Source organism: Crinia signifera, chromosome 2 (genome assembly GCF_055691185.1).
Source record: "Crinia signifera chromosome 2, ASM5569118v1, whole genome shotgun sequence".
Taxonomy (NCBI): Eukaryota; Metazoa; Chordata; class Amphibia; order Anura; family Myobatrachidae; genus Crinia; species Crinia signifera.
In genome coordinates, this window is record NC_139218.1 from 178,290,672 (window position 1) to 178,305,832 (window position 15,161).

General features: G+C 45.0%; 1 protein-coding gene across 1 annotated transcript; it reads right to left on the reverse strand.

The window, feature by feature from the left end:
- Positions 1-12,263: 12,263 nt before the first annotated feature.
- Positions 12,264-14,925, reverse strand: LOC146060237 (uncharacterized). The gene is made up of 2 exons (XM_083173232.1): positions 13,808-14,925; positions 12,264-12,910 (listed from the first exon to the last, which is right to left on the reverse strand). Exons 1-2 carry the CDS (start codon positions 14,021-14,023, stop codon positions 12,332-12,334), a joined length of 795 nt encoding a protein of 264 aa, XP_083029358.1. The 5' UTR covers positions 14,024-14,925; the 3' UTR covers positions 12,264-12,331.
- Positions 14,926-15,161: the final 236 nt, after the last annotated feature.

Sequence of the window (15,161 nt, forward strand, 5' to 3'; positions counted from 1 at the left end):
TGAAACGACGGTGCTGCGCGACTCATTGTCCCCGTCACTAGAGGCGCCGGGGTGCGTCACGCTGCAGATACCGCCCCATAATATAAAAGGGAAAGAACGGCATACCGTCGCTATTAACTCGATCGATGAGAGTCCTCCTCCACTGATGGCAGCAGCAGGTGTCAGGTGGTATGGGCAGGCGTTTGTGGCCCATCCATCCATCAATCAGTGTCCTGCCAACATGTGGCCCAGTATTATTTGGTCACTTTTTAAAGTGTTGGTTATGTCCATCCAGTAAAGCTGCTGTGTCTGCCCTGCTCTTCTACCTTATATTTGTGTCCAACAAATGTGCGTGCAGTATAGTGTTTCTCCAACAGTGATTTTGCTGAGCCCTGCAAAATTTTCTCGCAGACTGGGGCTGAAGTTGCCGGGACAATTTTTTGAATTATTTTGGGGAATTTTTATTGCTTTATGCTTAATTGCTCTAGGGAATTGTTCCTTGGCCAATTATCTGCATAATGTTATATCAGCTAAATTCATTCTGACATCCGCCTCTTAATTGGAATTATTTACATATCCTTACCTCTCTCAAGTCATTATTATGAGGGTTTTGGACTAACATGACCCTATCTGGTGACCGCTTTGTCATGATGGGTTAATTTGAATCTTAATTTTGATTTAAAATAATTAAGGTGTAATCAAAACTACTTGCAATAAGATTGACTATCTTGCTATAAATAATCTATTATTCATTATATGAATCTGTAGAACTTAAATATGCCCATAATACTTATAGGAATCAGCGGATTCACTAGATTCATCCTGAATCCCTCCCCCTCCCCTTTTTTTGCACAAAAAGGGCACCATCTGGAAATTGGTATGTACTGATTCCCTTTAATTTCCAACTTTAAACCCTTGCTCTCCACCGGATCCATTATATCCATTATATTTATCCTTTGACATTTTTTATGTTTTAGAAAACCACGCTACATTGTTTAGGATTTAAGACCTTATAAGGACTTATCCATTGTATATGAAGTCAGAATTCTGAAGGCTCTTTATACACTTCTGAGCTGAGTTTGGGTATGTACAGTCCAAATCCTTCAGGCTTATACCATTTAGTACCCATGTAGTGTGTAATATGGTCTTTCTCCACCACTTAGATAAAATTAACCCCTGAGGAAGTCGCTGGGTCGACGAAACGCGTTGGGTTATTCCACAAACTGACTGAATCGAATATACAGATGAAAAATGTTTTATTGTAATTTTTAAATCATTTCTATTAAATGTTTCTGTAAAAGAACCACTACTGTATTCTATCATTGATCTGGTGGAGGATACTTTAACATAGGGCGCACTGGGTTAATTCCTTTGTTCCATATATAAATACATATACATGATAGATATATATATATATATATATATATATATATATATATATATGCAACTAATTAGGTTAATGTTATTTAGCTAGTAATAGTACCTCTTTGCTCAGTGCTCTGCCGCTTTTACAGCGCCGTCCATCCTGTTGTTTATCTTATCCCTAGCGCGTGAAAAACTACTGCCTGCTGGGGATCTCCCACACAGTGCCGTGGGAACGGCTGCGCATGCGCAACAGCCCTCCAGTGGCCATTTTTAGTGCTGTAAGACCTGAGGCTGGTGGCGGCCATCTTGGTTTTGGACACAGTGCTGTGGCCGCTAACCGCAGGGATGGCGGTCGTGCTGTCCGCGGCCCAGCTAGGGGGGTGAGCGGCCACTTCCTGGCTGAAATAGGCTGGCCCACTGGAAAATACCCCGGTGTCCTGCCAGGTCAATCCGCCCCTGGGGAGAACCTATGATATCCATGAACCAGTATTTTTAAAAGTATTAGATATATGATGCAGTGGCAAATGCAGGATTTCTAGAGGAGGGTTTTCAAATGCTGTCCACAATCTCCCACTATGTAGATCATTGAAGTAAGGGCGTGAGCCACTGTGGGAGTGGTAGAAGAACCTAGGGCCTTATTCTAGTTCACTCTTTCTGACAAAATCCTTCTTAGATGGACAAAACCATGTGCACTGCAGGTGGGGCAGATGTAAAATATGCAGAGAGAATTAGATTTGGGTGAGTTATTTTGTTTCTGTGCATGGTAAATACTGGCTGCTTTTTTTTTACACTGCAATATAGATCTCACTTTGAAGTAAAACCCCACCCAAATCTAATTCTCTCTGCACAAGTAACATCTGCCCCACCTGCAGTGCACATGGTTTTGTCCATCTAAGAAGGAATTTGTCAGAAAGAGAATAAGGCCCCTAGTGTGTTAACATTGGCCTTTTTGTACACTAAATAATAATAATATTTATCACTATAGATTTCCTATATAGCATAGTTGTATCAATCATTTAAATATTATAAATAAGTGGTCAGTAAAGGTTGCACATACCATAATAAATAAACAACGATAATAAAACCAGTATTGCACTTTCTGAGCTCACATTGTCCCACCTCATGGTAAGGGCTATTTCACACACTCCGGCTCCTGCCGGACAGCTAAGTCCCACACGGCCAGGAAGCCGTGCCGCACTAAGAAGATTAGAATGAAGGGGATGGCCACAGCCCGGCAGCCATCCCTTCCAGTGGTGGGATCTGGCTGCAACCGGACGGCCGGGCCGTGGCCGTCCCGTGTGAATGGACACAATAGTGTCCATTAACAACTACTTTGCACGGCAGGCTTTTGACCGTGCGGGATTTCGACGTCCGGCGGGAGCCGGAGTGAGTGAAATAGCCCTAAGGCAGGCATGTCAAAATGTGGCCCTCCAGCTGTTGTGAAACTACACATCCCATCATGCCTTGCCATAGTTTTAGCATTCCCTAATAGCAAAACTGTTGCAAAGCACGATGGGACTTGTAGTTTCACATCAGCTGGAGGGCCATAGTTTGGACATGCCTGCCCTAAGGCTTCTGTCTCTTCTTCCTAGTAACTACTCTCTGATCCAGTGCACTGATTAAGGACTCAGGGCAGTGGTTCCCAAACTGTGTGCCGTGGCTCCCTGGGGTGCCTCGGGGCACTTGCAGGGGTGCCCCAGGTTGGTGGTCCAGGACCAATTCAATTTATTTATGGTTAATTATTTATGGGCAAAACCAGTGCTGGTGCCTGCCAATCATAAAATGTGTACAAACAGAACCAAATCCTGCCTTTAGCACATAACTGACCCTAAGAATCGCATATAAACCCAATCTAATTCATTGTTTTTGGGCCATGGGGTGCTGCGAAAAAATTCCGATACACTAGGGTGCCGTGATTCAAAAAAGTTTGGGAACCCCTGACTCAGGGGGTTATTCTGATTCACTTCGAAAGACACAATCACTCTCTAATGGACAAAACCAGGTGGGGCTGATGTAACGTGCAGAGAGAGTTATAGTTATTTAGTTATTTGTGTGTGTGTGTGGGGGGGGGTGTCTCCCCCCCCCCTGCATTTTCCTATGTGATGGGGATGAAATAGGAGACCTATGGGCAGCTCACTGTTGGTCCAGTTAGGAACTGTAATATGGGAAAACCTAAGATATCCATAGACAAGTGTTAACATTGTGAATCTGCTATGTTAACCCAATAAAGGGAATACTACAATAAAACAAAACAGCAGGACCTAATACTAACACCATCATATACCTGACTGAATACAGAGCAAAGATCGATAACTTAATACTGACTATAATAAAAGATTAGAAATTTACACTCAGTGAAACCAAAAAGTATAAACACACACAGTGATATAAAACAGGAAATTCTCTCCACACACACATGCATGTGGAGATAGATGCAAAAATATAACTGCAACTTTGTTTCACTTTGACGTTTCGATAAAAGAAACCATTATAACTAACCAACATCCCCCTGAAGATACTACTTGGAGCTTAAGCTGGGTACACATCTGTACAATCCCTGTTTTCTTGCGACCATTCCACCGACTGTAGACACTTCGGACTGTCCACAAACAGCCGTTACGCGCATACACACCTGTACAATTGTACTTGCGACGTCCGATGTACTCCCGTCCAAACAGTCGCAAGAAAAAGATTGTACCACCGTACACACTCTCTCAATTTGGGCTTTTGACACAACATATATAAACACAATTATCATAATGGGCTGGGTTAAGGGCATACCAAAACAAAGAGGCGTAAGCACAGAACCTAAACAAAAGCAGTGCTGGCTGTGCAGAGAACACGTACGTTCATTCGTTTCATTTGTTTTCTACCACTTTCATCATGAGCTTGAGGAAAAGAAAGGTTCGTGCTTGCATTCTTGCTGCCATGGCCACAACATTGCAGTCTATAAAAAAAAAAGAAGAGCAAGAATTGCAGCTGCTGGACCAGAGACTGGCTTCTGCATCAAGACACCTTCTCCCATATGCCATTGGTACAGGAGATACGGGAGAAAAACCCTGATGACTTCTGGAATTATCTTCGTATGGATGACCCTACCTTCATGGAGCTGCTGGCACTAGTCACCCATTTAATCAAAAAAGAGGACACCTACAGTATTTCAGGAGGCCTATTTCAGCTGAGCAGAGACTGGTGCCAACGCTACGTTTCCTGACTACTGGGAGGAACCTTGCGGATGTGAGGTATAGCACCGCAATGTCCTCTCAAGCACTGGGACTAATAATAGCTGAGACCTGTCATGCCATCATCCAAGTTCTACAGGAGCAATACATGAATGTAAATATATGCCAAATAATATACATGCACCCCGTATCTGACCATAGTCAACCTGCCGGCTGACTAAAATAGACGCTTACCACCCGTATGTCTGTCCCTAGACACCCTGCCGGATTTTAGACACGAACACCAAATATTTTTTTTTTTCAATACTTTTCTTTTATTGAAGCATTACATACAATAAATGTGCACCATGGATATATTTCCATTGTATGGATCACAATCTGCAGTCACATAAAAAGAATGAACAAATTGTTATAGACATTTCATAGCAGTGTCTTTTGTTATAAACAAGCAACAGAATACGTAAAAGGGAAATTGGAGAAATATTCCTGGATCCGAGTCTATATTCTTCCCAGTCCCGACTAGAAAAGTACAGCAAGTTAGATTGGGGGGTCCTGAACACACAGTCGTGTTTCATACCACAAGCTGTTCTTGAAACACTTCCATATTTGTTCCTTCATAGAGTCTGACAGGGTCTCTATGTAGCTTTCCCACGTTTTAAAGAATTTCTCCGTACATTTCTCTTTTCTCTTTCGTCCAGTCCGGTGACACAGCTAACCTTGGGATGTAGAGGGGTCCGCCAGGAGCCAGGCACCTATGCTTCAATCTTTGGGAGCAGGCTCCTCCCTTCTGCATCCCATCATGCTTCAGTTTCGTTTAGGTGCCCACAGGAGTGGGTGCAATGCTGAGTGGCTGCGCTGCAGCCACACTTTTTTCTTTGGTTTTTTAGTTAGACTAGGCTTTTATTATTTTATTAACATTAGCTTAGATGCAGGTTTGCCAGCATGTGACTTCTGTTGAAGTCAGTACATGCTGAGAGCGCAACAGGACGCTGACAGAAGCGCGTCCTGTCAGTGTCCTGTGTGCAGAGATGTACATTCACACAGAATGTGCACTCTGCACAGCGCTGAGCTCCGCTCAGACGGAGACTTGTCCTGGGCCACGGGGGACCCCATCCAGCGCCTTGTTAGAAGGGGATCTTGGGGAAGGGTCCTCCAGCGATGGCGGCCGCCATCTTTACCGGTTTGGAAGCTGAAATCCCCCAGGGGAGTTGAAGCTTCTCACAGGACGCCCAGCGTTTCTGGGCAACTCCAAGTGGTCCCTGGTGGGGGAGTTACTGGAGTAGAGAGAGACACGGTGGGAGCGCCTGTGTGTGAGTTTGGCGCCAAAAGCGGCAGCTTTCCTCACTGAAAGGAAGACTTGGTCTTTTCCTCTAATTCCTGGCGCCATTATGCTGTGCTTACTGCGGAGCTGAAAAAGACAGAGCCTACTCAGAAGTCTCTCTGGATAACGCTTCCCCCGCTGAATCGCTGGCAACAAGAACACAGATAAGTACACTTGGTGCATTACTCTGTGACTTTGCCTGAACGTTAAGCAGTGTTTAATATTCTATTATTAACAGGGCGGACGAGTGCAGTCTGTTGCTGGGGAGGGAGCGCTTAAGATGTTTTATCATTGCAGGAAATGTAATGTTAATTTATCTGCTGAACAGTTGGACCAGGGGGAATTGTGCCCTTCCTGTGAAGCTGTGCCCTGTGGGTCACGCACCCTAAGTCCCGGAGGAGCTGAGCCAGCCTGGGCTGTGGCTTTGGGACAGTCTGTTAAGGCTTTAACAGAGGCTTTAAATAAGCAAAAGGGATCTTTAGTTGGATCACCAGGCCCTATTCCCTCATCCAGGGATCACTTCCCCTCTCACAGGGAGACCCTATTTTACTGCAGGCTGTGCGGGACACGGCACTAGGTGTACATAAAATGTCTTCTCTTTTAGAGCAATTCACAAAGGTATCTGATGAAGTTATGCTCAGACAGGGGTCTCCTATGGTACCTCCAGTGGCTACTGACGATGATGATGGAGTGGATGAGGATGATTTATGTTGGTCACAGGGGGAGGAAGCAGATTCCTCAGTCTCTGGTATTGAAGATCTCTTTTTGGCTGTTAAACAGGCTTTGGATTTACCTGTGGAGGAAAGACTGCTACACAGTGTGTGTTTAAAAGGAGTCGTAAGGAACCTGTTTCCTTTCCTTCAGATAAAGGCATGGTTGCTTTATTAGGCGAGGCTGGCAAGGCTCTGGAGAAGAGATTGTTAATGGCTAAAAGATATGCTAACATGTACCCCATGCCTGAGGATCACGTTAATGTAGGGGAGAAAGTCCCGTTGGTGGTTTCCTCTGTTGCCAGATTGTCTAAGGCCATGGCGTTACCAGTGCAGGGTGGCGCGGCCTTTAAAGATCCAGTTGACAAAAAAAGTTGAAGGCTGTCTGAAGGCAGTTTTTGAAGGAGTAGGTTTCACTATGAGGCCCATCATTGCTTCGGCTTGGGTGGCAAAAGCCATGATCAAGTGGGCAGAGACATTGGGGAATCATCTCCAGCATGATGCAGAGGCTTTTTCTATGGCTGGAAAGTTAAAGTGTGCTGCAGAATACATATGCGAGGCTAGCGAGGAGGGCGCCAAGATGGCGTCTAAAGTATCAGTCACGTCTGTTACTGCTAGGAGAGCTCTTTGGCTAAAAGCCTGGGACGCAGATAGTGAGTCCAAGAAGTCTCTGGAAAATATCCCTTTTAAAGGGGAGCTTTTGTTTGGCTCAGAATGGATGAGATCATCAAGCAGGCTACTGGGGGTAAAAGCACTTTTCTCTCCACTACCTCTAAATCAGCTGGCTCAAAAGTTTGGAGTTTTCAAACAGTCCTTTCGTCCCGCCTTTCGGGGGGGAGCATCTGGCAGAGGTCAGTCAGGCTGGGGAAGATTCCAAGCCAGCAGAGGTAGGGCTTCTAAGTCCAAGTTTGGCGCCTTTAATAAGAAACATGCTGCCAAGGGAGAGGACAAACCCTCTGCATGACGGGGCGGAGACTCCCTGTTCTGGAACCAGAGTAGGGGGTCGCCTCCTGCAATTTCAGGGCAGTTGGAGGGTAGCCACGGAAGATCCGTGGGTATTTTCCATTGTTTCAGGGGGTTATCAGATAAAGCTCGGGGGTCCATCCCCTCGCAAGATTTATCCCCACACCCTTACCAAGAACAGCGTCTCTCAGATCTTCTCTCGTGGGAACAGCTTTATCTCTCGAGGAGAAGGGGGTAGTTATACCAGTGCCTCGAGGGGAAAGAAGGAAAGGGTTCTACTCAGTACTTTTCTTAGTTCCCAAACCAGATGGGTCCTTCAGGCCCATTTTAAATTTAAAATCTTTGAATGCTCATCTCTGGGTGGATCACTTCCGCATGGAATCTCTGCGGTCAGTGCTGCTGAGCATAGAACCAGGGGAGTTCTTAGCGTCAGTTGACATTCAGGATGCTTATCTCCATGTTCCCATCCACAAAGATTTCCAGTCTTTACTCCGATTTGCAATAGGGGGAAGACATTGGCAATTCCAGGAACTCCCGTTTGGACTAGCCACGTCCCCGAGAGTATTCACCAAAGTGATGTCCACTATGGCTGCAGCTCTCAGATTGCAGGGAATAATTGTTATCCCTTACCTGGACGATCTGCTGTTCAAAGCAGAATCGGCAGAGAGATTAAAGGCTCACCTGGAGGTAGCAACACAGTTTTTGAGAAGTCAGGGTTGGATTTTAAATCTACACAAGTCCCATTTGACACCAACGCAAAACTTGAAGTTTTTGGGGTGATCATAGACACTCATCTTCACAGGGTTTTTCTCCCAGAGTCCAAAGCGGTGGAGATTCGACTGATGGTATTGGAGATTCTACAAGCTCCAGCACCATCGGTGTGGCAGGGAGTGAGATTACTAGGAAAGATGGTGGCAACCTTCGACACTCTGCAGTTTGCCAGATTCCATTCCAGAATTTTCCATTGGAACATCCTAGCTTGTTGGTCAGGAAATGCCAAAAGGATGAAACTGGAGATTCTATTCCTGTCCGCGGAGTCCAGGAGGTCCCTCTTGTGGTGGACGGATGTGGAAAACTTACAGCTGGAAAGATCTTTCAGGTCCTGGGATTGGCTGGTCATAACGACCGACACCAATCTGTAGGGCGGGGGGGCAGTAGCTCTTCATCTAAGGTTGCAGGGCCTTTGGTCAGTAGAAGAGTCAAAGCTGCCCATAAACATAATGTCTTACTACAGGCGGAGACTTTTCTGAAAGGGTCTCCACTGAAAATACAATAGGACAATGCGACAACAGTGGCCTATTTGAACCATCAGGGCGGGACTCGCAGCAGGATGGCGATGGCCGAAGTCTCCAAGATCTTCAGTTGGGGATCAATGTACCAGCATTCTCGGCAATATTTATACCAGGAATCAGAAATGTGGCAGCGGATTTCCTCAGCAGGGAGTCCCTTCAGGAAGGAGAATGGTCTCTTCATCAGGAAGTTTTTCAGGAAATTGTGAGTCGTTGGGGTCTACCAGACATAGACCTGATGGCAACGAGATTGAACCGTCAGGTTCAGAGATTTTGTTCCCGGGTAAGGGATCCCACTGCTTGGGCAGTGGACGCCATGACAGTTCCGTGGGACTTCCAGATGGTGTACATCTTTCCTACAATTCCCATGTTACCGAGAGTGTTGAGGAAAATAAAGAGCCAGGGAGTGCGGGCAATTCTAATTGTTCCAGACTGGTCCAGGAGGTCTTGGTACTCCACTGTACTGAGGTTGTCGGAGGAGTTCTGGAAGCTTCCTCTTTGGCAGGTCCTGTTTCGACAAGGACTTTTTTCTTCACAAGGACCCAGGTCATATCAATTTGACGGCGTGGCTTATGAATCCTCCTTATTGAAGAAAAAGGGGTTTTCTGATAAGGTCATTCAGACCATGCTGAAGGCCCGCAAGCCGGTGTCTGCGGCTAATTACCATCGGGTCTGGAAGATTTACATTAGATGGTGTGAGAGACAGAAACTTCACACATCCAGATTCAAATTGTCAAGGCTTTTGAATTTTTTGCAGGATGGTTTTTCATCAGGCCTTAGCTTACAGTCCTTAAAGGTGCAGCTGTCGGCTTTTTCCATATATTTTCAAAAGAGGGTAGCTTTGTTACCTGAGATTAAAACGTTCTTACAAGGGGTTGTTAGACTTAAACCACCTTATAAGCAGCCGGTGGCGCCTTGGGATTTGTCTTTGATTCTATCCATATTACAGAATCCTCCCTTTGAACCGCTAAGATCTGCGGAGTTAAAGTATGTGACGTGGAAACTTACCTTTTTGTTGGTTTTTGCATCAGCCAGACGAGTGTCTGAGTTGGGTGCTTTGTCGTGCAAGTCACCGTTTTTAATATTTCATGATGACAGGGCTGTGATACGTACAGTCCCAAAATTTCTACCTAAGGTAGTGTCGTCGTTTCATTTGAATCAAGACATTGTACTTCCAGTGTTTTCTCCCCCAGAAGGGGTAAAAAATAGGGACAAAAGGAAGAGATTGGATGTTGTTTGCGCCTTGCGAATATACATTGAAAGGGTAAAGGACATTCGAAAATCGGATTTACTCTTGGTGATATATGATGTGCATAAGATTGGGTGGCCTGCTTCTAAGCAGACCATCTCTCGCTGGTTGAGATCTACCATTGCCTTTGCCTACTGTAAAGCAGGTCGACCAGTTCCGTCTCGGATTAATGCACATACTACCAGGTCGGTTGCTTCCTCCTGGGCGGTGCGCCATGGGGCTACGGCGGAGCAGCTGTGTAGGGCTGCCACCTGGTCCTCTGTTCATACCTTTACCAAAATTTTACAGGTTTCATGAGTTCGCGTCGGAGGACGCTTCATTCAGACGGGCAGTGATGAGAACTGTTGGTCTGAGCGTACCCTCCCAAAGGACCGGCTCGTGAACGTCCCAAGGTTAGCTGTGTCACCGGACTGGACGAAAGAGAAAAGGGGATTTTTGTAAGAACTTACCGTTCGAACCCCTTTCTCTGAGTCCAGTCCGGTGACACAGCGATCCCTCCCTTACGCTCAGTTAGGTGTACCGTTCATGTGTTACCATGTTATGGTTATGTTATGTTATGTTACATAAAAAAGATGTTCGGGCATTGTTCTGAGTTATGTATCCTAGTGTGCTCTTGAAGTTGAACTGAAGCATGATGGGATGCAGAAGGGAGGAGCCTGCTCCCAAAGATTGAAGCATAGGTGCCTGGCTCCTGGCGGACCCCTCTACATCCCAAGGTTAGCTGTGTCACCGGACTGGACTCAGAGAAAGGGGTTTGAACGGTAAGTTCTTACAAAAATCCCCTTTTTGTAATGAAGCCTCAAGCCACTCCATTCTAAAAATATGAAACGATTTATCCAAAAACATTGAAAAGGGGGGGGGGGCTGTGAGTTGTATCCGTAATTGGAGGATGCATTTTTTTGCAGCCGGGGATACAATTATTAGCTATTTTTTAACTCCCAATGCTATTCTAGTGCGGTCCGGTGTTATACCGAATATTGCCCATTCGGGTGTCAGGGGTAGGCAATTTACTAAATGTTGAGTGTCGAATCTCCAAACCTGGATCCAAAACCTCCTTATTATTGGGCAGGCCCATAAACAGTGAAATATTTCCGCCCTTGGGGAGCCACATCTAGTACAGGCATGAGTTTCTAGCATTCCCATAAGATATCTATGGTGTGGTGATAAATATGTTTTATGAAGTACATTTAAGAATAACTCTGTATAGGACGTTGCTGAGACTAGCTTAACCGACATATCAAATATTCTCAATATTTTTTTAAGGGTAAGGGATGGGAATTGGCTTTTCCATTGTGCTAATCCTGTTTGCTGGGTCTCGTAATTAATGGGGACATGGAGGAATAGGTAATGCACAGAAATTGCCTTGAAGGTGGAGTTCGGTGTCGCCAATAAAGTATCCAGTGGGTTATTATAATCTCTCGGAGAAAGTGTTCTGGAAAGGCTAGCTACGTAGTGTTGGGCTTGTAGGTACGCCATGGGGAAGGGTTCTAGCATTGGGAATTTCTCCACAGCCTGCGCAAACTGTAGCGGTTTTCTAGTCTCACAATCCATTAGCTGCCTAGCAGTTTTCAGGCCCTATCTATCCCATAAGGAGAAGGGGAACATGCAAACCCATTTGAAAGGAAGGGTTACATACAAAGGGGAGGAATAATGATGCATGTGAGTTTATTGTGTGTTTGTGGCGTAGGATGTGCCACACTTTTCGGGTGGACATTAAGAGTGGGTTATATCTCTAAGTGTTACAGGGATTTCTTCATCAAGCAGATGTAGAAAAGAGATTATATTGGTACCAGTCAAGAAAGCACCTTCTATAGCAGTATTGGAGAAGATACTTTCTCAGTGTATACAATCGCGGAGGTAATGTAGGTGAGAAGCATAACTATATTCAGTTATGTTGGGCAGATTAACACCGCCATTGGATCATTGTTGTTGTAACTTGACCAAACTAATTCTAGCCCTTTTACCATTACAAATGAATGTGCGGATAATTTTGTCAATCTCCAAGGCATCTTTTTTGGTGAGCAAAATTGGAAGGGATTGTAACGGGTATAATATTCTAGGGAACAGCATCATTTTGACCAAGTTTGCTCGTCCCAAGTATGAGAGGGTTAAGTGGCGCCATCTTTCTGTATCATCTCGCATGGTACATATTATATTTTGAAATAATATTTTTAAAGTAACATCTTTTATTATAAACTTGACAAACTTTGATACATAACTATAAAAACTTTATAATAAATATAGAAAACAACTATAAACCAAATCAAATTAACTTAAAGTGGCTGGTAATGGAGGGGAGTGTCTGTATCCATCACTGTTTGGGAGGGAGATGGTGTTTCCATGGTTCCATGTTGCTGCCATGGTTGCCCTGAAGTGTGGTACTGGGGATAGTGGGGATAATGACCTGGCTGGTACATTTGGTGGTGTGGTACTGGGCCAGGGTTGATGGGTTGGAATGGCATAGGGGGGTAATCTGTGAGCCGGGTTTGTCGGGTAAGGGTCCCGACACTGGCCCGGTACAGGGTGTCATTGATGATCCGTACAGCCTCTGCCCTTGTTGCAGGATCTAGTTTCCGCAGTTTTTTTGCAACGTTGTTCCCCATGTGGTCCTGCTCATCTTCATCCAATGCCATGAGTCGATTGGCAGACTCCAGAATCTGGCGAGTCATCACCTCAGATGTATCTGGTGTCTGCCTTGGCCTTTTTACAGCCTCTCCTTGGTGGACCTTCAGGCTGCTGTGTGGCTTGCTGAGTGCTGGTTGTGGGTGTAGGCGTAGAGCAGAGGAGGGGTGAAGGCAGCTGTGAGGCATATTCAGTGTCGGTGAACACTGCTCTTCCGCAAATAGAGAAGGCTGTAAAACATAATGTAACAACAAAATCACTGATTTGTTTTGTAAAACCTCTTTACTTCTATATTTCAGTTCCCTATGACTACTGAGGAGTGGCAAGCTATTGCCCAAGATTTAAAGGATCTTTGGAATTTCCGCAATTGTGGTGGTGCCATCGATGTCAAGCATATCCGAATCGTGCCCCTGCTAATAGTGGCTCTTTTTTCTATAATTATAAGGGTTTCTTTAGCATTGTTTTAATGGCTATTGCCAATGCCAAATATGAATTTATCTTTGTGGACATTGGCAAAAATGGCAGGGTTTCTGACGGTGGGGCTTTGGAAAAGACCATGTTCCATGACAAACTTAAAAACAATGGACTTAATTTACCATAGCGGACACAGAATGTGCATGGTTTGAACTTTGTTTTTGTGGCTAACGAGGCCTTTGCTCGCCAATGTTGTGAAACCCTACCCCCAAAGTTTCCTTAACAGAGAACGTAGAATTTTCAACTACTGCCTGTGAAGAGTTTTGGCATACTTGGCAATAAATTTAGGATTTTTCATAGTGCCATAAATCTGCGACTAGATAAAATAGACAAGGTAGTTATGGCCTGTTGTGTGCTGCACAACTATCTACGCAGAAAAACACAGTCTGCACACCCCAATGTTTCAACCATGGATGACAGTGAAACAGTTGAGGAGCCAGTAGGATTGACATGTTTGGAGACCAATCTAAACACAAGAAATGCTACTATGCGTGCAAAATTGACCAGGGAAGAGTAATTGCCGTACTAATGGTGTAGGCGCAGTGGATTGGCAGGATGACATGATTTGCTATGACATGCTAACTTTGTAATTTACTTTCTTTTTATCTACATTTTCAATAAATATTTCAAATGTGTGTAATCTGTGTACTTACTGTGCCAGAGAGGGTTTCCTCAGGAACTTCAGGGGTGCATGGGGCAGCCTGGGCCGCAGCATAATTGCCGATGGAGTCCCTCGGCAGCTCTTGGTCCACCGTGAATGCCAGCAGATCATAGTACCAGAGCCTGGGCACATAAAGTTGGTCCGTACCAGCCCCTGATTTTTTGGATCCCTCGACCTTGTTCAGCTCCTTTTTGAACACTGTCCTCATGTTGGCAATCCTTGTCCGCACCCATTCGATGTTCGCCGTGGGGTAATAAGGGAGGCTGACCTTCACCAACTCCTCCAGCGCGACAGCTCTCTTCTGCCTGTTGGAATAGTTAGGCCTGACCACCCACAGTCTTTCTAACCATTTCCTCAAGACACACAATAAAAATCCTGCCGGTCTCAAATGCACAGCAATTCAGAAAAGCTCAAAAAACTGGAGAGGAGGTGATCTTGTGAAAGAATTAATAAAAGCCGAAACAAAATGGATTTACAACATGAAAACCCTAGAACCATCGGGGCTGAACATCGATATAGAACTTAATGCTTTTTTTATGAGTGGTACCTATTCACCTTTTACAATTCCCCTTTTTTTAACTAAATCTAAACATGGCTGCCATATAGCAACATGTGCTTCCCACCATTTTTATCCCCACTTCCGGAAATGCACTTCCGTTTTTACCAATAAAGTTTTTCTATAAAACCCCACAAACATCCTTGAAAAAGTGCACTAGTCTCATGAAACGCGTTGGACACAAGCGAGAAGACCAGCACGCTGACCCGACACCCGCTTCACAACACCATCCCGCGGCATCACTTCCGGCAACTTCCGGTTTCGGCGGGAGCAGACGCCGGGGACCAAAGGCAGCAAGTAACATCAAGCGGCTGCCCCTGCAAGAGACGCCCGGCACCGCAGCAGCAAATAACAACAAACAGCTGCCCCTGCAAGAGACGCTGCCTCCACACAACAACAAAAGGAGGTAACCTCTTTGCAGAAAAGTCAGGGTTGAATAGGGACAGCAAGCTGGTCACTTTTAAACATTCACCCAATTATTCCCCAAAAGGGTGTAAACATTTTAACTAACTTGTTTATTCCACAGGTACCACTCAACCTTTTCACCTTCCCCCCCTCCCCAGTATATATCAATTCTCATAATTTAAACATGTACAATTCCCCCATAATAACCAGCGCTCTTTATTAACCTCTTGCTGTTGGAATAGTCACTGGATTTACTATTCCAGAGACAATTCTGATCTCCTTCATAAACTCCACGTTCTTCTCAGCCATTCTCGAAATGTCTGTTCAAAAATAAAACATAATGGACATTACTTTCATGATACACACAATACATCAATACAGCATT